At 35.6% G+C, this 25,629-nt stretch overlaps 1 protein-coding gene across 2 annotated transcripts in view; it reads right to left on the bottom strand.

The window, feature by feature from the left end:
• LOC121407597 (kinase D-interacting substrate of 220 kDa B-like) overlaps positions 1-25,629 on the bottom strand; it is a 72,128-nt gene that overhangs the window by 25,968 nt on the left and 20,531 nt on the right. For both annotated transcript variants that reach the window (XM_041598750.1, XM_041598759.1), the window contains exons 2-8: positions 24,869-24,967; positions 21,752-21,850; positions 20,848-20,946; positions 10,944-11,042; positions 10,530-10,628; positions 4,394-4,492; positions 943-1,041 (exon numbers count right to left, since the gene is read on the bottom strand). In XM_041598750.1, coding sequence (XP_041454684.1) covers positions 943-1,041; positions 4,394-4,492; positions 10,530-10,628; positions 10,944-11,042; positions 20,848-20,946; positions 21,752-21,850; positions 24,869-24,967 — 693 coding nt within the window. The remainder of the gene's footprint in view (positions 1-942; positions 1,042-4,393; positions 4,493-10,529; positions 10,629-10,943; positions 11,043-20,847; positions 20,947-21,751; positions 21,851-24,868; positions 24,968-25,629) is intronic.

Here is a 25,629-nt window from a genome sequence, read left to right as displayed (position 1 = left end):
TTTGTTTGCTTCAGTATGTATTTTCTGTCCATTTTGTTTGTAAAAATATCCAGATAACATATATACAGCAGTTTTATATTTAATTCATTCCCCCACAGCTCTCAATCTTCTCCTTTCTCACCACAATGAAAATCTTTCCTCCTTTCATTATTGAAAATTCATTGTACTACCTAGGATTTTTTATTCTTTCTTTCTCTCTTCCCTTTTCCTCCCTCACCACTCTGATCCAATCTCAGACCCCATTCACTAAAGCTCTACTATTACATTTGACACCGTAGGAAGCTTTAATGAAATCTGAGAAATTGCTTCATTCTCTAACCTCCATACCACATCTTCCCAATCACACAGGGTTTAATCACAATAAGAAGTAGGTCTCCAATTTGAGAGAAATGTCTCTATTCTTAGCCTTTTCCTCAAACATTCCAAAATCATCAAAACAGGTGCATTTCCCATCTATTCAATTTCAAATCTGTCAGTATAAAAGCACTCTCTCATACTAAACTCTTTGCCTGAACATTACTTATCATTTTCAAGAGGAAATGCTCATTTTTTTTATCTATAGAAAAAATTGGAATGTTCAAGAATACATTTACAACCACAATAATCTATTCACGAAGTCAATGCTATGCTTCCTATTTTGGAATGAGTAAAAATATGTTGTGAAACAGATAAGTGACAACAAAAAACATTCAAGTTCACCTTGTTGTTTTAAATCGAGAAAATCACTTAAAAAAATAACTGGGCTTTCATGTTGATACTCATAAAGGCCTTTATTTCTTCTTTCTTTTATTCATGGTATTTTGTAACAAAAAATAATTAATGGCACTATATAAAATTGAATATGTTAAATAGGCCTTCATCTTTTGCTCTAATAAGGCAATATATCTTTATCAATTATTTGATGATTATTCAATCTTCCAACGTCAAAAAAAAAAAACTCACCTTGTCTTGTATATTGACATAGGCACCTGAATTCAGCAATAGTTCAGTGACCTCTGTATGTCCTTCCATGGCAGAGCAGCACAAGCTTGTCAGCCCATCCTGGATGGGAAACAAAGTTAATACCTTAGATATAAGCCATCAAAGGCAAAAGGAAAGAGATAACCCTACATGTATGTTCCGATGCAGTGGAAGATTCAGCATTTTGAAATAGAGTGAGTGTTAAAAGCATATCAATCTGAAAAAGAGGAGTGCAACTGATAACTTTTTAAGATTAGTTTCATTAGTATGTAATGCATTTTCAATGGATGATTCTCTAACTATGGAGGGTGGGCATCACTTACACCTACTGCAAATGCAAATTTACAATGCTAGACAACTCTACTGGGTTGCTTTGTAATGATGGAAGTATTGCTGACAATGACTTTGAACATCTTGAACAATATGAAGATAACAAGATAAACATCTAAAAAAGGAAAATATTTTATAAGGGTGGGGTGATAACTTATGGATGAGAACATTGACAAATGTATGATCTGTCACAATGACATTGTATAGATGCATAAATGGAACTTCCAACATTAGGCTGTGCAATCACATACAAGAACCCCCTCTGAAAATTAATCAACATGAATAGCTTGAGAGCAAACAATTGTGCCCATGCATCTCAGCATGAAAGCAGAGGGAACGACATGAACAGCACAGATAGCAGGGATGCACTCTCTGTTGCCATAGCGCACCATCAAATCATAACAATACTTGTCTTCTCCAGAGGCTTTTGAGATGCTTTCAGGTCATCCAACCTTTTCCTCTGCCATGAAATAGACACCGTAGCGATGACAAGTGGTAGGAATGAGCTCAATTAAGGGAAGAGATTGGATGAGAGTAAATCAGGGAGGTACTCAGGTTCTATGGTAAAACAAAGGGGGGCATCAGGGAAATTTTCTGATTCTATGGTAAGCCTCAGGGAGGTGACAAATTTTTGTCAGGGGCAGATACAGTCTCAAACCATGCAACTTCATGATGGGACTGCATCTCTGACATACGGAAGTGATTTCTCATATTAGGCTCATGGCAACAACTAGCAAAGACTAATATCAGTCACATACAGGTCGGCTGGGCTCACATTATTCCTTCTGAAAAGGCAAAAAATCTTGGTGTCATTTTTTATTCTACCATGACCCTTGATTTTCACAACTCTAATATTGTTAAGTCTGCTAATTACAATCTCCAGAACATCCGAGCAATAAGAAATTACCTAACCCCCAAAACGACTGAACAGCTAGTAGTACCAAATTCCTAGATTACATAAAATTCAAATCATGGCTGCCCGACTCGTCACAATATCTGTACGTTCGATCCCCACTACCCAAACTACTTAAAAACACATTAAATATAAGATATTGCTTCTAACTTACCGATCAGTTCATAACCTTGAAACTAAATGTAATGATTATTAATGTATGATTATGTATTTTTATATTTTTCTAATTTACTTGTTTATTATGTTGAATTTATAATGTAAGGTGCTTTGAGCATTCCTTGGAGTGGATATGTGCACGTTAGAAATATGGCCATAAGTATTATTAAGACAATAAGCATAGAAAAAGTGTAAAATTCATACATAATGAAATGACCCTTCACAACATTGTTTTTTTTTTTAAACTGATGCAAATTATAATTTTGCTTAGGTTAAATGTGTTTTTAAATTATCCAGATCATCCACATTAATTATGAAAGTTAGCTAATGATTACTTGACAAGAGATATGGATGGTCAAAACATGATTAGGAATGTGCAATGGATTCAAGTCTAAATCACCAGAAGGGAGCATTAAGAATGGATAAAAGGGAATACAGAGAATGGGGTATATTGCAGTCAACATCTCAAGTACACTTATCTTTATCCATACAGCCGATGTCATTTCCTGAAGAACAAAGTCCTTTTCTGAAGAAATGTTCATATTCTCTGACATATTTTATCGCATTTATAGTAATCAAGAGAATCAAAATACCAAGAAGCATTCAGATTGTTAAAGAGATCTAATAAGGGATTCCTGAATCTATCCTTGTCAAGTTCAAGCTTAAAGTGCTTCGGAAAGCTATACACCTGCTCCTTTCATCACTGTTTCTTGAGAAAGCACTTCAACAACATTCCAACCACTGAGCTTCCAAAAGTCAAGCAAGCCTCAGTTATGTTGAAAGATACACACTTCAAAGTTCGTTCACACAGATCTCCCTGCCATCAGCTCCCCAAGGTTAGCCTGTGCCCCTGAAACTTGCAGCTTAATTCAGTATTTGTTTACACACTCAGCTAGCCAAAGGCATCGCTGAAGATACCGACTGGCCAGTGTTAAGTTGCATGAACAAACAAGAATAGACTTGACATTGGAATGAACCTTCATGTGTATAGGAGGCATGGAGGTGTCCAGAGAGATGAGCTGGTTATAGCATTCAGTTGCTTAATTCTGTTCTTGATTGTGCATAAAAGTGTGCTTAGGGCATGACTGAAGTTGTTGACTGCTTAAATGGGGTTTCATTTGAAAGACAAATTTGAGACTTGTCAAGAAGGCCAAGATTAGAAAGAAAGAAAGCAAGTTTGATGGTTAACTTCTAAAACAGGAATAGGAAGGGGACACACGACCCATTTCTTGTTACAAGCTATTAAAAGAATCCACTTTATTCAAAACCAAACAAAGATCTGATAGAACGTGCCTGATAAAGCACTGTCACCATTACCAACGCTGAACCAGATGCATGAGACTCTGAAGAAAACATTGCTTCCGGCTTCTTTTTTTTTTTAACCTTGCCCAGAATATCCTGGTCATGAATACACAGGACTCACTAACTCAAAAGAGGGACATCCACAAAGATGTGCTACCAATCTGTTTCTTCAGAGGAGGCTTCTTAACCAAGCTATTAATACTTATTAGTACAATGATTCACAAATGAGCAGAGCTAATAAGAATCATTAGAAGAAAAAAAGAAATGCAAACATGTCTAGTCACTTTTATGACATATTTGAAGCTATTCCCACAGCATTGTGAATACAATAACAGCCCTGAGGTAAGCTTACAAGGGGGGGGGGCAAGGAATTTGTTTTGGAAAAAAAAATCACCTTAGAACCACTGTTGGTAATAGGGTAGGAAGGTAATATGATTATCTTGTCTCCTTGAACTAATGTGAGGGCTGTACTATCATAAACATTATTTGGACATATCCATAGGCCACCAAATCAAGTGGGATTAAGAAATATTAAGGATCAGATATAAAACTGTCCTCTGCTTCAAAAGTCATACAGATTAAAGTTTAGAGAGATCAATCTTCTGGATTCTGTTTTGTAATAAATTCAGAAGACCAAGTGGGTAATAAATACATTACATACTAAACTAAAGAGATGGATGAGTACCCTAGGGGAACAGTTTCACAAACGGAGGAAGTTCCAGAAATACTGACCTTATCCACAGCATTGATGTTTGGATGTCTCTCTAACAGCATCCGAACAACATCCATGTAGCCTCCCCTTGCAGATACTAACAGGGCCGTCCAGGAATTCTGAAAATAGAGACAAGATTGACTGATGATTAGCTGATAATAATCGTCTAACTTATCTCTGCTAAAGTTAGCTGGATACAAAGTTCTCATTTTCCAAGATTGTAAAATCGCATTTATCTGACAAAGTAGGACCCCCCCCCAAAAAAAAATGCTGTCTTCTCTTTAAAAGTGTATCATTGAAGGGAAACATGTCCATATAGACCGCCTACCTATAAAGACCACTTTCATCGTCTTCTTTAATTGGTCTCATACGTCAACGTTTCTTGATCACAGAATACTACGTGAAGCCACTTCAACAGCTCATTTCAAGACATCAATCAAGTCCTATCTTTTTTCATTGTTGTAGCATAATATAGTTTAATATAGTTTTATTCAATATGTTTAGTACCAAATTAATACCATGGAATGATATATGTAAATTCAATGTTTATTACAATGTAGCACAATACTTAGTTTAATGTAGAATAATATTTTATTTTTTAATGAAAACCATATTAATAATTTGATCTCTTATGTAATAGATAATTCATTTGTTAAGCGCATAGAGATTACCAATATTATGCGCTATATAAGTACAATATTATTATTTATTATTATAATAAATCTTTGTTAGATGTGAAAACAGCACCAAGGTCACTAAATATTTCATTCCAGGGCCCCATAACATAAAAAGCTTTGTAATTGATTATAAGGCTGATATCTATGATTGATCATACATCATAATTAATGCAATCGATCATAGAAATCAGCAAGAGAATCAATCGCAAAGCTTTATGTGACGGGTCCCTGACGTAAGTTTCTTCATTAAGACAAGGTCGTGTACATCTATAACCCTGGACCCTGTAACATTAAGCTTTGTAATTGATCATAAGGCTGATATCTATGATTGATCATTCACAAAAAATCAATGCAATCAATTGTAGAAATCAGCCCCACAGTCAATCGCTAAGCTCTATGTAAAAGAGCCCATGTCTGAAAGTTCAAAGTAAAGACTGTTAGACAAATATACTTATGAGTAGAGCATTAACACACTGAAAAGCTATGAATACGAGACAATGATTTTCAGAATGATGTGAATATGATTGAGAGCTATCCATCATATCATTGATGTCTTTTTATTAGCATGCACTGACCCCCTTTACATAAGGGGTTCATATTGAGGTGTTTGTGCAAATGGGAAACTGTAGGAGTGTTCCCACTACATGGTAATGATACATTACCTTAACAAAACTGCAAAAAGAGAACCCAACTTTATACATTATGCTACTATGTAACATTGAACATGATCCATGGCAGTGTTCTCACTGCTAATAGGTTCACAAAAATAATTGATTGTATGAAGGCACTTGTCATGATGCTGTATGTTTGCTGCATTAACCATTTGGAAAAGTATGCTATTTTGTGTACGTGCTATTTCCCAAGTCAAGAAGGAGCGTTCATACTAGAAACACAAGGTACATCATGATCTATTACAAAATGACATGGATAAGAACACAGGTTGTTCAAAGGCTTGCACTTATTAATTCATTATGTCCAGGTGTGTTAACATTGCTAATGTGCTAACCCATCATGCAAATGGGTGAATATTGTTAATATACATGTAACTAAAATGATACTACTAATTGTATCCATTCACACACACACACACACTTCATAATGCATGATTAACAATGGAAAAGACAGCTTAGAGAAATATCAGACCAAAGCAATGGGAAACCTCTTCAGTTATTATAAAAAGAAATTAACTAGATGACAGTATGTAAATATATGGCATCACATACTCCACACTGCCATACATACTACTGTACTGAATTATGCAGCAGTAAGGAATGGACACAGCTAGTAAGTTAATAAGCATACATCAGTGAGGCTAAACAGGAATTAAGTGATAATTTAGAGGAGCGCTAATGCATTCTTGGGTGCGACCAGCATATGGGTCCCAAACTCAATACCGATCTAAGAATCTAAATTAACTCTTCAGATCCCTTCCATGACCCTTTCACATCAATGGATGAATTGTGGGATACGACCGAAAGTAGCGCAGGTTTCGGTTTCTTCGCCACCATCAAAAGATAAGTGTCCCTTTTAAAATGCCTATCGATGCTTTTTCACCTTGGTCGTTGCAAGGGTTTTTATCTTGTTAACCTATTTATTGAATCTTTTTATTTCTCTCTCATGCTAAGAAGCGATAGATTACTAGATGGCAAGGAGAAAGATATTGACAATACATGGTATATAATTTGTCCTTTTGCACAGCTGTCCTTGATACTCATGTTATTAAATATGCGTCTTACATTTTTGGAACAAATCAACAATTATTTTCATTAAATATTACAATATTATATTTGATCATTGATTATTTTCTATTCATATCATTATAAATCTATACAACTATATCAAGACAAAAAGTGTATTCATTGTCTCTCTTTGTTTTATTTTTTTTTTTGGGGGGGAGAAGTAGAGCAGATTTAAAAAGGTTGTGTACTATTACAAGACTTATAAAGAAATATAGAAAAAAATTCTTTGCCAATTTGCAAAGAACTGAACAGTATATAATTAAGCCATTTAAAAAGATACCCGTTTCCCCTTTGAAATACACTAAAAGGGTGGTAGAAATCTTGTAATATGCCATAGAAACGTGACATTGTACAAATTCAATGATGCCAGGAATCCAGTTTGGATCCTATCTTTCCCTAATTCAGCTAACTTCACTTTAGAATTCCTCATCGGGTCGGAATAGAATGATTTCCAATAAACTGTCTTGGGAGGAAATAGAGCCTGACTAGAAAATGCAAGAATTCACTGATAATAAGAAGTCGGCATCATCGCTTAATCCGATAAATGGATAAGGGTATTAGACAGAGATATAAATGGTTAGGTGGTAGTAACATGATACACCTAGGCCTGCCTAACCCCCTCCATTCTCTCTGAAGAAATTAAAAGTGAAATCGATTCACTTTGGTCTACATGTCAATGGAAGACAGAGAGGACAAATACTGAACATCATGAATTCTCTCGATCATCTGTTTAATACCTCCGTAAAACAAAGGTTAGCGACTGATCGTAAGATTGTCACGATTGATTGTACATTGTAGTCAATGCAATCAATCGTAAATTCATTCTTCTATGATGATTGCTATTAGAGCTTTGTGTTACCGGCCCCAGGTGAGTACTATTAATTCATGAAGAGTTTTATCAGTGAATTTCACTGTCTAATTTGCTTTCAGCCAACCAGATGCAAGGATTTTCAGTAGCTTATAACATTTGTCAGTGAAAATCAATATTTGCTTCATGAAACACTACCCCGGATAGAGAAAAATGCCACTCCATCCGTCTATGCCCCATCCCCTCCATCTACCCCCCTCCATGTACCCCCTTCCCTCCTACCATCAAAACTAATGAGAATCTACTTTCGCTTCATGCTCTACATGTTTATTACATTCGCATCTTCTCAGGCACAGGAGGCGTTTGTGACTGTTGCAAATTGGAATTAGATCAAGGACAAAGCTTTCTCGACTTACAAAAGGATGGACACCGACAGCACTTTCACTTCTTCACACGTGTATTAATTTTGAGATTGTTGCAAAAGGTACTAATAAATTCAATAAAGATAAAGTAATTAGGGGTAGAACTTGAAGGTAAGATCATAAACAAGTTCATAAAGGATGTGATTGATGTATCTAAGAATTCTTAAGTCGTAAGTATCATTCATTTTAGTTACTTATAGTTTACTCTGCCGCAATTCTGCAATGGTACTCAGTAACTCAGAGTCGTAAACAGAACAAACTGGTTGCCCCCACGCTCCGGGATTTAATGTTAAAGGACAATAAGTTACAGCTAGAAAACTGAAAATATCCTGCTCAGTACTACTATTTCTGGAGCTCTACTTGATGATTAATGGTTTGACATATAGTATCATGTGAAAGTTTTGATAAAGATTTCTATAAAAGGAAACATTGATCTTAAGGTGGTTGCTATTCTTATAGTCATTGGTGACATTATATTTCTTATGTATTTCTTTATTTCCGACGACCACCAATCCCCCCCCCAAAAAAAAAAAAAAAAAAAAAATCCTTGGCCATATTACGGTAAAAAAAAGAGACTCAGCCCTAAAGAGTTTTCAATAATTTAAAATAAAAATCAAATCTGAAGATTTTATAAAAAATCATCTTCACTACCAAAATGCATACTACCACTGTACTTTTCAAGTTAGTGCCACTTTTGCTGCCCAAATGTCTCTTAAAGAACCCATCCATGAAAAGCAATGCGGTGTCAGTCTGAGAGTCTAATTAAGAAGAATAATTCCCGGACAGCTCCCTCGTCAGCCTTGCAACATACATACATCATGCTGCCCACCTATTACCTCTTTGTCTCTTTCAATTCTACAACATGAAATGCAAACTAACTCCTGACCTTGAATAAGTAGGGTTCTATGAGGAGTTATCACCATCATAATTGCAACCAGGGACACTGTTCTTCAACATACAATGCTTTGTTCACACTTACATTTGACATATCCCCATCTTAACCATTCTCTGCACGTTCTTAACGTATATCGATGAGCTCTCACTTCAGAACGGCTATAAACAACCGTGGTTGCCTATACCTGTTGAAGGCTATACTTCACTCATGCCTCATGTATATGATGATCATGTATTCAAGTTTATTTGGTGATACTCACATTTCCTTCCTCAAGGTCAACATTGTCAATAGTTTATTCACACCATACTAAGTCAAGTGGAAAATGTGAACAGAGGCAACAAACTCTGTAGCCTGAGATCAAACCGTTATCTTTATTTATTGGGAATTGGAAAAAGGAGACAAAAATTAGGTACTATAAATGCCTATGCAGGAAGAGACAGAATCTCGAACTTTGACCTGCCTAAGTGTTATCACTTCACATGGATATTCACAAGGGAACTTTTAATGCAAAAAGATGCCCATATGCATGTGAATTTGATTTAAGTATGTACACACAGGTAGTTAGTAGCATTCGGGACCAATTTTTTTTTCCATAAGTTTACAAGGTAAAATAAAACACAGGACCTCAAGATAGTTCAGCCCATTTCCAAACATTTCTATACATGTATATCCTAATCCTTAACTCTGCATATAACTATGGACCATCATTTTTACATTCTTATATCTTTGTAAAAATTTGGGAAAGAATTAATTGCTTCAAGAACAGAAGTCATATCACCTTCCTAAATACAAATTGAGGAATAAGCCATGTGTGCTGATACTTCCTACTATGTACATTAATGTTTTGTAACAATGAAGTTCCCATATGATTTGATATTGTAGACATCATACATCCAATGGTGTGAACAACCCCATCACTTCACACTACAGCCACAGTACAGACACCCATCCTCATTCAGACCGCACACTGAGTCTGGTTAGGGAGTAATTTGGTGGTAATTACAAGCCGTGATTGATTTGGGAGTTTGGTGAATCCAGGACAGCAAGAGACGAGATGGAGTCATTCTAGTCATTATTCAATCCCTAGCCGCAAGTCGTCGTCAGAGTAATGGAGTAACAAGCGCTTCAGTGAATTATTCAAAAACCATTTATCCCAATGAAGTCCCACGCAAGTAATCAACTAACCATGAGCCATGGAGGTTCTAAGATCATGCACAAGATACAATCTTAAATCTATCCCTCAAGGTCCAATTAAAACATTTTTCTTTTCAGAGTATCCTATAGTTCTGCATATACAGTTCCTGTTGATCTTGCTGCCTAAAGCACCCTCTTAGCTTGACGATTTTAAAGTCATGACCCTTAAATGATGCCTTATATCTTAAATCTCGCCTTAAATTAGAAATGTCCTAAGAATGACCTAACACTGCCATCCTTTTCCATAGCTGATATATGATCTTTAGATGAAAGTCTAAAAGGAGACTGTTTTCATTCGTGTCATCATGTCATTAGTTACTTTCAAGCTCACTTCTTTCTTACCAATGAAAAAATAAAACAAATAATGCACCAACTGCTAAATATTCCTTTTGAATCTCTCCTTATAATTGAGTTTACTTACCATGCCTGCCATATCAACATTAGCACCATGCTCTAAGAGAAGTCTTGCACAGTCCACATGTCCTTTCCGGGCAGCCCATACCAAACCAGATGTACCATACTGTTATGGGTGAAAAGACAAACCATGAAGTTGTTAAAAATAAATTTATTCTTTGATCCAGTTGATTAAAATGGATAAAGTGAAAGAAAAGAAACAAATCAGAAAAAATGGTAAAAAAGTAAACATTTATCATAGTTTGCATTTTTGCATTGTATCAGGCACCTGATATATAGGAAAAGCAAGGAATAGTAAAAGGAGAGATAAATGATATAAAAGAATGATATCTGGAGAAAAGGAAGAAGAAAGGAAGGGAAATACAGAGCATTAATATTGAGCAGGAAGGGGAATATTTATGAAGGGGTTGAAGGCACTCACCTTGTCCGCAGAATTGACCTTTGCCCCTGATGAAAGAAGAGCAGCTACCACTCCGCTGTGACCACGCCCTGCTGCCCAGATAATGGGAGTAACCCCATGCTATATGGTAGGAAAACAAACAAAAGAAAGAAAAAAACTTTAGGGTAGGGCCAGTTTTCTATCTATAGTGCACATTTATATATTACAGCAAGAATTGGAAAATTGAAGAGCATCCAGGGCCATCCATGATCCTGGTAGTCTTGGATTACGTTCAGCGCTACCCTTTTAAGAGAAATTCCAGTAGTTGCAGTAAACACTAATTTCATGAGAAAGTCTGTAAAACAAGGCTTAATTGTCAGTATATCATCGAGAATCTAGATCTGGTACAGTTACATTAACTGAACTTTGTGAAATCTTGAAATCTACGCTGAAAAATGTTCACACCGAAGATCCCCAACACAGATAAGCGCACGTGGGACGATGTATAATTATTGCTTAGAGCGTCGGGCCCGACGCTCTACCCAAATCCTGTGCTTATTTGCTGATTTCTCAGCAATTACACAATTTCTTCCAGAATCCTTTGGCACATGCGTTTTATTTATACAAACAGACACTTTGGTGGTCATTTCATTGGATTCTGTACGAACTCATTTTGATATCGTTACCAAAACTAGCATTTACCTTTAAGAATGACCAAATTGAATTTATTGCAACTGTAACACCATGCTTACAGCAAGGTTGGTTGAATAATACATGATCAAAACCATCTTGCTACAATGATTCAAAAATAAAATATGAAATAACCACCACTAAATTCACTTGTAAACAAATAACAAATGTTGAATACCATGTAAATGCTATGTGGGATGGCAAACCCATTTTCTGCATTGACTTGCCTGTGCGTGCATATGCAAACCATCTCAATATGAACCAATCGATTATTGACATGACACAGATATTCAAACGATAATGAACAACTAGGGGATTCATCAACTTCCATCATAACCACATGTGCCCTACTTATTCTTCCATCATAATAGCCAAAAACAAAAGCTGAAATGCAATAAGAGTGTATCCTATTATCACATGCAGGTGAAACATGAAAGTGGGTCGGATCGATGACGGACACCTCCCATTTTCACATCCGTGATCATCAATTCGGCTTTCATCATCAATAAGTCTACACCATATGAAAGGCATTACAGCACATGTGAGCGCAGTTTGACCGAGGCAATGATACCCATGTTGTCTGTGACCTGAATGTGATCGTTTTCATGTGACGATGGCACGGACCACTTTACCACCCGCTGCTAGCCATCAACATGAGAAAGGATACGGTAATATAAATAACAAAGCCATATGTTGATTGTCTATTGAGATTCCTTTTGATGGCTATGACATCTGTCTCCTATATGACCCTCTCAGGAAGGGATTTGAAATGTACTTGTACAGAGGAAATCATGACAGTTGGGACTAGTTAACTCATTGCCTACTGGATCAAGACGGTCCCTCTACAAAGCCAATGGGAATGGACAGAATTCAGCATTTATTGGGTTAAAGCAAAACTGGTAATGACTAGTCGATCAAGGACTAGTCAAAATAATTCTTACTCCTAAATATCTGTATTTGTTTCTTTATTAATACAATCAGGCCCAAACCATGATAAAATTAATCTAAATATCATTTCCAAGACTAGATTCACACACCAATGAAATCTAAGGGAGATGTGAAGATAGCAGGCAATCAAATCACCTAAATGTTCTTTGGACCATATCTGAGATATGGTCCACAATAGAGAGCAGTAAAAACACAAAATCAAATTCATTACAATGATTAATATTGCAACAGATAATAACTGTCATTAAATGGTTGAATTAACATGCATGCTGCCACCTATGGATAACAGTGTACTAACTGAGCTGTGGAATCAAGGCCTCATTACACTCTGACAGATAAATATAGAGGATGAATCAAATGGTCCAATGACTTCATTAACATCAATTACTTCCTGCATGGTCTGTCAAATCAGAGCTGTTTAATCAGAGACAGATCAAGGAGATAAGTCAATGAGCAACTAGTAGAGACCATGCATGGCTGGAGTGCATAGAGGTGAAGGAATACACAAGGAAGGGGAGGGGGAGGCGGGTAGATAGGGAAATGGATTGATAGAAAGATACTACTTACATGGAGATGGAAAAGTGACATAGAAAGGGAGAATGGGATAAATAGTCATATAGATTGATTGATTAAATTGATGATGGATGGGTGGATGGATAGATGGATGGATAGATATAAAGATATAGACAGATACATGAAGTGTGGATGCTTGTCAACAGATTGATAGATAGGAAGAAAAATTAGAATGGAGGATGAGAAAAAAAACACCAAATTATGGCAGAAACAGAATCAAGACAGGAAAAGCAAAGTTAAGCTCCATGAAGAAAAATTGTGAACATAAAACATTTTTCTTAAGTATGGATGAAGAATGGAAAGGAAGACAAAGAGAGAGAAAGAAAAAAAAAGTGAGGAGGGGGGAGTCAAAAGGAGAAGGAAGAAGGACAGTACTACAGCCTGGTAATTTCCTCTCATTTACATGGCAAGATAACGCTCGGGTCCTTTCTAGGAACTAATTTGCAAATGCGTAGTCGGTTGCAATCTTTCACTTAGCGCAATGAGCGTGGCTGGAAGCTAAGACCTCATCTCTCGGGTGGTTTTCAATAACGCGTTAGGAGCAAACGGGTTCTATTCTGTTCCGTTTGACGTTGAATCCCCCTCTCACCCTGGTTATGTAGAGTCATGTAAGCCTGAAATGTCAATTATTTGATTACCTTCCTCAGAGTCAGAGAAGACCTTGTAAGAGAGAGATCACGGCTACTATTATACCAGGGGCAAAATATGGAATGGGAAGATTGGGTTGGAAGATGGGTTAATGAGTATTGTGATGAGATTTATAAGAGATTGTCAAGGATTAGATGATTATCATAGCAATGACTTGAATGAGAGAGGATTGGACTAGGGATGGTCATACTCATAGATTATAACCAAATAAAATGATGGCAATAACAATGTACAAATCTTCTACCACTGTAGTGAGTTAAAAGCTGTGTTGTAATGCATGGTAGACAAATCTTTCTTTTCCATTTGCTGTTGATTTCTTTTGAATATAGCAGAGCAATTAACAATGCACAGAGAAGAGTCCGTAGGCATTTATAACTAATAATATAAAAAGTATTGAGTAGAAAAAAACTTTGTGAACACCCATAGAAAGGTGCAATGCTGGCAATGCGAAACAATTTCAATTTAAATTTATAGTTATTGGTAACTATTAGTTAGGACTTGTGGTACATCCTTTGCAGAGGGGTTGTCCACCACACAGAGACAGAATCCTAGAGTGATGAATATTTAGCAGTGAGAACCAACCTATACATTATGGCCCTTGTTATCAGTGCCCCTGTAAGAAATTTCTTACCACATCTGAAAAAGGGGCTGTGTTTAACACCTATTGAGAGGCTTCATATGGCAGTGTGAAATATCCTCCAATTTTCATTCACTGTTGTGCGTGACCCAGTTAGATATGTGGCGCATCATAATCCAGCCTCAATTCTTGTTCACAAAATGTCATAGCTGAATATAATGATGGGACGGTAATAAGCAGTGAATATCCTTGTCAAGAGTTATAAAAGGAAACCAATAAATGCTTCCTACATCTATCAATCACTCCCCTACACCAAACTTTAAAGATTTCTTCCTACTTATCTACTCCAGGTTCTCATTAACATCTACTAAGCCAAAAAGCAATTTTGAGCTGAAGGAACAGAACAACTTATTGAAATATTAAAATTCATAGGAACTTGGAATATTTTTTTGAAAAGGGAAGCTGATGAAAAATGACATAGGATCTGGAAGCAAGAAAGTGGAAAGGTGAAAGATTGTATGGAATATGATAAAGAAGTAGAATTTAAGCAAATGAGGACACTCAAGTCAAGAGCAGAGGGAACTAAGGGATGGCATTTAAAGGCAAGAGTCAGTTAACTACCTTCTAAAAGAAAAAAATGCAAACTTTAATCAATAATGATGATACGATTCATATCCCTAATTCATTATCAATTCAAACGTGCGACAGTAATTCTCATATGATTTATTCATGATTAATGGCTCAAATTTCCTGATTAATGTAATCCAAGTGAATGCTTATGTCTTTGTCAAGTGCTGTGGAGTGAACAATTCTGTTTACCCATTTTAAACCAGAATATGAATTGCATACAGTATGTCTCCTTTCAACAATATGACCATCACTGTTTTTTGGTTTGGTTTTTACCATTTTTCCCCATAATATTTACTATGTTTGTGATATGTGAATTGAACAGTCCTTAGAAGACACTCTAAGGCCATGTTTATGCTTCCACTTTTCAGGCCAGAATCAGCGTTTCCAAACGTGATAAGTACAAAACACGGTTGCTTCCATGCTTACTTTCATTTAAACGCTGTTTCAAAACGCCGATCGTAAACTCACAAAAAGGTGCGTTTGTAAACGTCATTTGACCAGAATCAGGCTTTCTTGGAAAGTATAAACAGAACCACGATCATAAACGTGTTTAAATGACGTCATTTGGTTCATGCTTCCGGTGAGATGAAAATCCGCAGACAAATACAGTCGTATTGCTCCATGTAATCTCTACGTAATAACAACAATCGTAAAAAAAAACTTTTGAAAAAAGGCGCGCCCAATTTGACCTCGCTTTACAATGCGAAGCCAGCTGGAGATCATGATTTGCTCTAAAAAGTTAAGCATAAACAGCACCCCCAGAACCACGTTTACGATCGGCGTTTTGAATCGACGTTTGAAATCGTTGATTCTGTCCTCGCAATGGAAGCATAAACACACCCATAGATCCTTATAAAGTGGGACTCAGTCTTTTAGTGAATCAATCACATGTTTTTCTGAATAGGGTGTGAGAGTTTACAGTTACTTTTTATTTTTTCTGTCTGTTACGTTTGTGTGATTATTTGGCAAGAACAATGATGTGTGCATGTTATGCTTAAAGCCCATTTTGTTCTTTAAAACCCATTAGGCTGACTGCATGCACACAGATCCATGAATCCATCTACGTCACTAAAGAAAGGAAACAGTGACTCTCACCTTGAAACAAATAAAAAATGTTTGTGGGATAGATCTAATTTTGTTTTCTTTTTCATCAAACAACAGGAACTGAAAGAGTCATTGTACTGTTGAATTATAATTGTCAAATTAATTTGTACAGCATTCAAGGATACCATAAGCATCCCTTTTCAAATAGCTCAAATATCGTAATTAAACAAAATTAAATCAAAAGTTAATTTTTATTAAAAAAAATAATGTTATGGTTCTTTTTTAAATCTATATCTATGTCTAGTATCGTCCATTGATAGTAGTCTAGACAGTACCTTTCAGCCCTCTATAAAAACACCCAAGGTATACCCCAGAGATCAAATGTCAATGACCTCTACTACTCAAGTATACTTTCATTGGTATTCATTTTCAAGCATCTCTGTGGGGCAGTCTTCAACCATAATCGCTGAAATGCTCTTTAATACTGTAAGCTTTACAATATTCCTGAATCATAACAATATACATCAATTTGTTCTTAATCCTTAGAAGCTATCCCATACCAAATTCCTCCTTTCCTCTGACCTCTTCCCATACCTTCCTATCTCCCATCCTTCAATCTCGGCCTAGAATAACCTAGACGTGCCTAGAAACCTGACATGACTAGTAATGTCTCATCGCATGACAAACTGGCATTGGTATTCATGCTACCATCTTCCATGACATATAGCATGTTGAACACACCCTGTTGAAGTCCCATGCCACCAAAGCTCCTGATAATAATTCAGATTTTTACAACCTCATTCATCATCATCCTTGCTTCTTTCCCCCAGCTACGGAACAACGAGGATAGGAGCTGGAGGGGCGAATGAAGAGATCGCTAACATTCTACGATGGCAGCCCGTGAATTATTGAGGGGTTGATTATTTTTCATGTCATTTCTCATCAGTAATGTAAGATGCATACTCATTACAAATTCAAGTCGCTTTCAATTTACAGCTCGTTCGACCGGTTAGGTGTCGTTGGCTCTTGTCGAAAATGAGGGAATTTCTACATCACTCCCTATCTTAACATTTTAAGAATAAGAAATATGTCTCCAGTAATCTATTGGTAGTTAAAAATTAATCAGCACAATTTGAACAACAGACATATAATTAGGTTGACATATTGTTCAATTAATATCATGCAATCCTTTGACAGAATCAATTAAAGAATGAAGGATCTCCCTTAGCTCCACAATGTATTATGAAAATCTAAGACATGGTGAATGAATTTCAATTGAATAATTTGAGAGCTGCTTACAAGAGAAAGTCCATAGATGAAGCTGATGGGATGAATGTAAGGCTACTTTTTACTCTTCATTTATACAAACATTTTTGTCAAAGCACTCTCGCCAGGTCCAGATATATCCTAGGATTTACACTAGACTAAACTAAAAGCACAATGGCCAGGACATTATCAGCTGTGTATCAAAGCTAAACACTTTTTTCACATTGTTGTTTCCTCACTTCTTCCTTTCCTACACAGTTCATCCAAGGTAAAGAACACACGGATGACCTTCTGATGTACACCTTTGAAACAAGCATAGAGCAACCAGATTGTCCGAACCACAAACCAAGACGAACGCTACAAGCTAATCAACCTTGTCAATACCACACGTATGCTTCATTGTTATCCCCATCAGGTTATGAACACTCAAGTAAGACCATCCAATGCGTGTCGGCTATATAATTCAAAATGCTTGAAGCGAAAATATGGAGACACTCGCACAAATGCTTTAGTAAAATTCAGTCCAATACTTTCAAAGGCTACAGGTAACTACATGTTGTTGGCTCAAGATATACCTGAAAATGTCTACCAACCTGGACACTGGTATTTACAGGAATGAATATCTAGAAGTGGCTTTCAAAATCAATGAGATTAAGGTTTAGCTCACGGCATTTATGTAAATGGCAGTTCTACTTGATGACATACTACTGTAAATGTGCAATGGGATGTTATCCTGATGTATACAACTAACTACATCAATGCATGTAAAAGGAATTCCAAAACAATCCTGATGTGTGCTTTCTGTTTGTTTTTCCCAGTCTGTCTAAAATTACCTTGCTTGAACATGGTATTATATATAGCTCAATGTGTTTTGTACCTGTGTATAAAGTCAATAAAATATCAGACACAAATAAAACATACTTATGCAGACAAAGCATATAATTTTTTCCTGCCTGTCTACCAAAATATGTGGACCAAAAATCTTCAAAAATCTTCATTCTGTCCCGAGTTACACTGACCAATTCCTATCATCACAATTAATATAACAAATTTGTCCACACCCCTTTTTTAAAGACCCAGACCGGACCCCAAAATGAAATTGACAAATTATATACCAATCGAAAGCTTATAGCAAGGCTCGACATAAGCGGTGGCCCGGTGGCCCGGGGCCACCAAAAATTCATCTCGGGCAACCATTATTGAAAAAATGTTAAGTTTTGGTGGCCCGAATCGGGCACCCAATAATTTTCAAAGTAGCGCAATTTTTCTCCCGATTTTGCATGCATTTATCAACCTTCTACAGTTAAAATTGCAAGCCAATTCGTCATGCGCCTTTTTTGTTAATCTACACACAAATACACACACACAAAGAGTGCATAGTTATGACAGTATGTAGGCCTACCGCTAGCATACAGTACCTATTATTCAGCCGGCCGCTCCGGCTGCTGGCTGAGCTTTGCATGCATGAAACCTAGCTGTGCACGAGCAGACTATTCAGACCCAGGGAGCTGTGATACGAAATGTTACTGCTCAGAAATCTTCCCCAGAACTTTGGAAATCTACGTCAAAGTCACATTTTACACCAATGAAATGCCCTTCTACAGTCCATATTACTGAAACCTGATTAATTGCAAGCATTAAAAGGAGGAATTATGACCTCTCTTTTGACTCAAAAAGACCGATTTCCAAATGCATTAATACACATAGGTGAGTACATCACAGTCCCATATGTGCATTTGTATGTATGTTGATATTTGGTTTATTTCGAAGCTGTGTCTCTTTGAGCCAAAAATAAATAGGCCGCTCTTTCTTTCTTGTTTACAAATGACTTCTTAAACCACTCTTAAGGAAGTAAATACTTTGGGAAGGCATTTCATTGATATGACATGTGATTTTTTTCCATCATTTTGTCAAATATAGGGAAGGAATTATCTCACTGTTTTTTCCAGATAACTTTTGCCATTTTATTTTTTTCAGTGATTAAACCATTTATACCCCTTCCCATTGAAAATACCTGATTAAAGAACATGTTTCTACTGAATAATAATAATTTTCCCCATTTTTTGATAATTTGTTTTATTTATTTTTCTTAAATTTTCTTTTGTTTTTCTCAAATTTTTTTTATGACCTGTTCTTTGTTTTTTTCTTCATTTTTTTCTTTTGTTTTATGCAAAGTAAAATAACAGCAAGCACAATTTATATACAAGATGTACAAAGAATAGTGGTACGTGTTAGTGATTGCAGAATATTTCAGTTTGTTTTATTCATTTTTAATTAATGTTTTTCTTTATATTTTTCGGGCCACCAAACTTTATTAGTGGGCCACCAAAAAAAAATATTTGAAGGTTTTGGTGGCCCGAACGGGCCACCACCAAAAAAAGTTAATGTGGAGCCTTGCTTATAAGCTACTATATACAGCAATGTGAGCTTTATTCATTTTCACCCCTTCCCAGCTGAGTATTTTGCTTAAAAATATTCCAATTATCGGGCTTCGAACCCGGATTAGAAAAAAGGCTTTATTGTGCTTTTCAAATGCCTCGAGACTGTGACGTCACGTTGTGTAAGAAGCGTCGTGATTCCATAGGTTTGTACACAGAAAAACTGGGTTATTTTTTGCTTTCCAGATTACGCATTTCATTTTCTTCACTTCCATCACAGAGTGATATCACATATATTTTTTCCTACATGCTTAAATTATGAAATCTATAGTTTTGAACTAGTTTTTGCCATGTTTTAATTCCTGCTTATTTGGCTTAGATTTCAATTCTATCTGCATTCAGATTATGTATAACAACTTTTCCTGACATAGCAATTTAGGCCCAATAAGAGCCAAACAAAGAAATCACAAATAAGGTAGTGAATAGTTGTAGGTTTCCATTCATTTGAACAGTGAATAATTGTGAGTGCCATTTTCATCTGAAAACGAAAAAAAAAAATGGATTCATAACATAGAAATGGAAGAAAATACCCAATGCTTTTGTACACAAACCTATGGAATCGCAACCCTCCAGACACAACATGACGTCATCATTTCCAGGCGACGTGGGGCGCTCAATCGAAGCGTACTTTGGAGGAGCAACTTCTTTGATTTTTATTTAATAGTTTTAAGAAATGGAAGGAGATATGTGTAATATTTTTGGTATATTTGTATTCTATGAATCATTAACTTTCTTTTGATATATGATTGTTTTTACACCGGTCAGGGTCTTTAAACATTTTTTAAAAGGAAGGATGTTTAAAATGCCTTTTTAAAAATAATTTTATGAACTTAAGAGGGACAATTAGTCTCAACCTGCCTGAACTATAAAAATATTAAAAGAGTGTTATTGAGTTTTGTCATGCCATGTATAAAGCTGAAATGTATGTTTGGTGATAAACACAATTCACTCAATGAACGAGCTATACTTAAAAGTAAAGAGTTATCAATGGCAATTGCCAAAGGCAATTATAACTGGCATTAGAATGGGCAATCGTTACATTTTTCTCAGTAAGTATATTGAAATCAAATAGATCTTAAGAACATCCTTTTTAAAGCAAAGAAGTAATAATGATGTAAATTGATGAACTTACATGGGCTTGAACATTGGGGTTAGCTTTCCTTTCTAAGAGTTCTACAACAACATCTGTATGGCCTTTATAACTGGCCCACATCAAAGGTGTCCATCCATTCTGAGCAGAAAAAAGAGAGAAAAAAAAGAGGTGAGATTAAAATCAGCTTATTTAAAAAAAAAGATAACGAAAAATGCCACAACACAATTTTTTTCATGCAAAAAAGTTTATCAGATTTTGTGACTTACGTCCTTACACAAAACTGAAATGATGACTTTACTTTAATAGTGGAAGGGCCTTCTTTTTTTTAAAGAATATCACTGATGATGATTATTGTAAATATGAATACTAGTAGGTGTACCGGACAAATTTGGGCAAAAAATGAGCCAAAGTAGTATGTACAGTCATGTTCTAGTGCCAATTTGCACATTTAATACATTATTTAATATTATATACTAGCTTATACTGTATAGCACTTAACACTTAGATTATCAGAACTCTCTAAGCGATCTACAGTTATGCAGCATAATTACCCTCGCTTAGAAGAGCAGCTGTTATACGAGCTGCATTTCACGGAATAAATTCCTGCTGGTACCCATTCACCTCACCAGGGTTGAGGGCAGCACAATGTGGGTAAATTTCTTGCGGAAGGAAAACACGCCATGGCATGGATTTGAACCCTCATCCCTCAGATTGAAAGACTAGAGTCATAACCACAATAATGCCCCACATGTAATCTCAATGACTAATACACAGTAGCCCTCATCCTCTGGGCATAGTCTGTTCAATATATCCCATGCAACAGGAAATTCAGCTGCAATTTTCAGATACACTTGATTCAAACTGAGACACTCCTTCATAATTTTTGTTTTTACAAATAATCTTTTCTCGCTTAATTTGTCCCAATGTGTTACCCTTCTCTTACCACATCTGCATGGTCTACTTCAGCCCCTTTGTCTAGGAGAGCCTTGGCTATGTCCAGGTGTCCCTCCCTTGCTGCAAAGATTAGTGGTGTCCACTTGTCCTGTAGAATAATAATAATGATCATAAATAATGTATGAGAGATAATGTCCTAGACTTGTGAGAACGTGGTAAAGACCAACAAGAACATATTATCATGCGCTGGAGTTGAATTTTTGTGGCAGCTAACCCAAAGTGAAACATATCATTCTTGATAAAATGAAGGAAAGAAGGAAAATCACAACACATTTAATAGGCTTTTATTTTCATCAGAAGCTTGGGTAGTGTTTTTTGTGGCAAATATCCCCATGAACCTACTACAATATTTGATAAAGTGAATACAAAAGTTCATTGAAATCCTTCAACAATATATGCATAACTAAAAAAAAGATATTCCTGTGATAATCAGCATCTGGTATATATAATAACATAATAAGAAAATAATAATAATAATATGATCTAAAAAAAACTTTGCCTAGATTTCCTCTACACTCAAAGGCCACATTTGTTGCCTTGCATGCAAGTGAATCTACCCAAGAAGACATATTTATTATATTCATAAATATGATAAATTTTATATCATATATTGTTTTATAGCATATAAATATTTCATTTTTTATATGAAAACATAATGTTCATGGATCTCATAAATATGTAGAGCACAAATAAAATTTAGATAATAGAAGAATCTAAAAATGAATAAAATGAATTCAAGATAATGAGTTAAATTGATTTTTATAGGTTCAAGAAATAAAAAAAGAAAAAAGAAAGGATGTAAGTTTTTAATTAGTTTCTACTGGAAGCCAGTGGTTGCTGTATAGAATTCAGTGAGTCAATGTGTTATCAGACACTGTTGCCACTTCCTACCCATTCTCTCATCTTACCCTCCCTCCAGCTCCATCTCACATCTATCACTTTCAGTCCCATATACCTAGGATGGTGTATGTCCCTCCCACCCCTAAGTAAGTGGAATGTTTAACTAAGGATCGAGAATCGGGGATCTCTTTCGTGGGACCTCATGTTAGACGAGAAGTCTGCTGAATTTTTATGCGGGCCTGGAGCAAGGTGATCAAACAGACCATGGCTTTCATTCATTATCAGGGTTTAAAATTGGACAGTCTGTATTCACATACAGGTTAGTTTGGATGCCAGAAAGGGGTAAATTCTGTAATAATTTATTTTTGAGAAATACACTTGAATGCATTGACACAGTAGAATAAAAATTCTTGTTCAAAAGTTATCTTAACATTGTGAGAGCTTGAAATGTTATTAAGTTTAACAAATCTCAACAGAATTCACTTTGATTTATGGATTTAATGAATATTAAATGAATGCATTCCTCATGATGAAAACCTATATAACATAAACAACATATAAGCTGACTATGAAGGCTTGAAGCCTTGCTCAACTTATATCTTCAGACAAAGTACAATATGACACACATAGTATGTCCTATAAGCTGGACATCAGATTTGTATAAGGTGAGAAAGCAAGTTATATTTATGATTACATACATGTAATGGTCAACCTGGCCACATTTGAATTTGTGAACACACCCTTCGATTTAAGACAATTTCATATAAAGATGAATGACTTTGAGATAGCAACTGATAAAAAACATATGCATATATCAGTTCAATGTTTATGAATATAAATGGAGAATGAATAATTCACACTCAAAAAGCATAAATTGCTTCCACATGAAACTCTTTATCATAATTAAGGTCCCACATACCTGATTTATCCTTAAAAATATTGACGCAAATACCAAGTCCCAAATATTTTACAGAAACAAAAATTTCATGTGATATTTCAATTTATGGATGTTTTCTTTTTTCTTTTTCCCTTTCACATGAAAATCCCCCCAAAATTTATGAAAGAATCAACTTCAATAAATCCTTTCTACAAGTCATGTTGCTAAATGTCAGGCAAGCTTTTAATATTTATAGAAGCAAACCATATTTGAAGAAAAGTATGTGTGTAATTGGGTTAGTAAAACCCCTAAAATTGTTAAATACAAAGTTACATCTTGTGAAAAACATGAACAAGTTCAAACCTCTACAATCTCATCTCCATAATTCCACCATCTATATTACCGTTAGGAAAACCACAGGAAACGATGTAACGCTCAATGTGGTAGGAGTTTATGTATCATTGCACATACTAGTTCTATTTTGAGAGAGTAATAAGATTCGGTAGAAGAAATCTAAACACAGATACACATAGCGATTCTGACAGGAGATCTAAAGTAGATTGTAACATGGTCTATTTTGTGGTCAACCTCTTCTTCATTGCAGACAGAACATCCTGTCCATCAACTGTACAGTGAAATGACTGCATATCTGGATGAAAACTATATTCCTCCAATTTTCCTCCATGAACATAGAATCTGAAATACCTGCCCCAGTTTTAAATGGGGTATTGCATATTTTTTTAAAGAAAAAATGTACATCCCCTCCTATCATACAAACTATATATTTCTTTACTAACATTAAATACCATGTAATTCCTGTTTGGATGAAAACTACATATTTACATCCATCAACCATTTTCCAACTTTTTAAGTGAAAACAACATTTTCCTCCTTAATTTCTCTTATCAACATTAAAAATGTACACGATGGTAAAAACTACATATTTCCTCTATAATACTAGGCATTACAATATGTTCGGATGAAAACTAGACATCTAAGGTTGGTCCAGAAGTATTTCTCTAATCATCATTTGAGCTGTACAACATGATTGGAACAAAAAAAAATTTGTCCCAGTAAAATAATTTTTGTTCCCAGGAGTGATGAATATTTCAGATTTTGTCTCACAATAAGGGAAAGGTATGGTTTTTATCAACTACGTTTTGCATACACGAGCATACGTTAGCTCTGGAGAAAATAAATGTTCTGAAAAGAGTTTATTACAACTCTGTGAGAATGTTTAGAAATACATCAATGCAAAAAGGCAATAAAAAACAGAATTAGATTTAGATACAGAGTATCAAATAAAACGGAAAAAGAGACAGGTATAGATAGAGAAAGATAGAAGGGGAGAGACATGTGAGATGGTTCAAAGAATAAAATGATCCATACCTCATCCATGGCCTTGACGTCAGCACCCTTGAGTAAGAGTTCTTGCACCAATTCTAGATTTCCCACTTGGGCTGCGCACATGAGGGCTGTCTGGCCACCCTATATAATGAGAACAAACAGTGATACAAAGATATAATTAGGACCAGTTCACAAAATAATTTTTCTACATCACACTTGCATAAAGATGCACAGTATAAAATAACCTGTCAGATGACACTAAAATGTTTTAATTAACAAAATTCTGAGTGGTGTTTCATAAATCTGTTGTAAATTATGCATGACTCTGAACGGCTTTATGCATGACTTTACCCACAATTAGTGACCCTTTTTGCAGGTATTGAATAATATTCTCAATAATTTTGATTCCCATCAGCAACACTTGAGACCTGATCAATGTAGATTACAAAATTCTCATTTTTAGCAACCACCTGGATGGATTTTTTTTTTTTTACAGAGTTTGATCAGGTTTATTGCACACGCAGTCACATGATGGTAAAACAGGGAAAATATGGAATATCTCATTGGTCACAAAGAGGGTCACCAGTCCATGAAATCATGAATAACCTACACACAGTTTTGTGATTGGTCCCAGATGAATCATGGTTAACATAACCCTTGTTTATCAAATATTAGAGCTACATCTAGTATATTCAATAGACATTTAAATAATTTTAAAGGAGTAATTTTGTGATTATACGATAGCAATACTGAACTCTGACAAGGTCATAGTGTGCAGCACTTTGGAATATTGTATCAAGGGC

This window comes from Lytechinus variegatus, chromosome 1 (genome assembly GCF_018143015.1).
Source record: "Lytechinus variegatus isolate NC3 chromosome 1, Lvar_3.0, whole genome shotgun sequence".
NCBI lineage: Eukaryota > Metazoa > Echinodermata > Echinoidea > Temnopleuroida > Toxopneustidae > Lytechinus > Lytechinus variegatus.
Note: the sequence above shows the minus strand (reverse complement) of the source record. Positions and strands in the feature narration are given on the sequence as shown.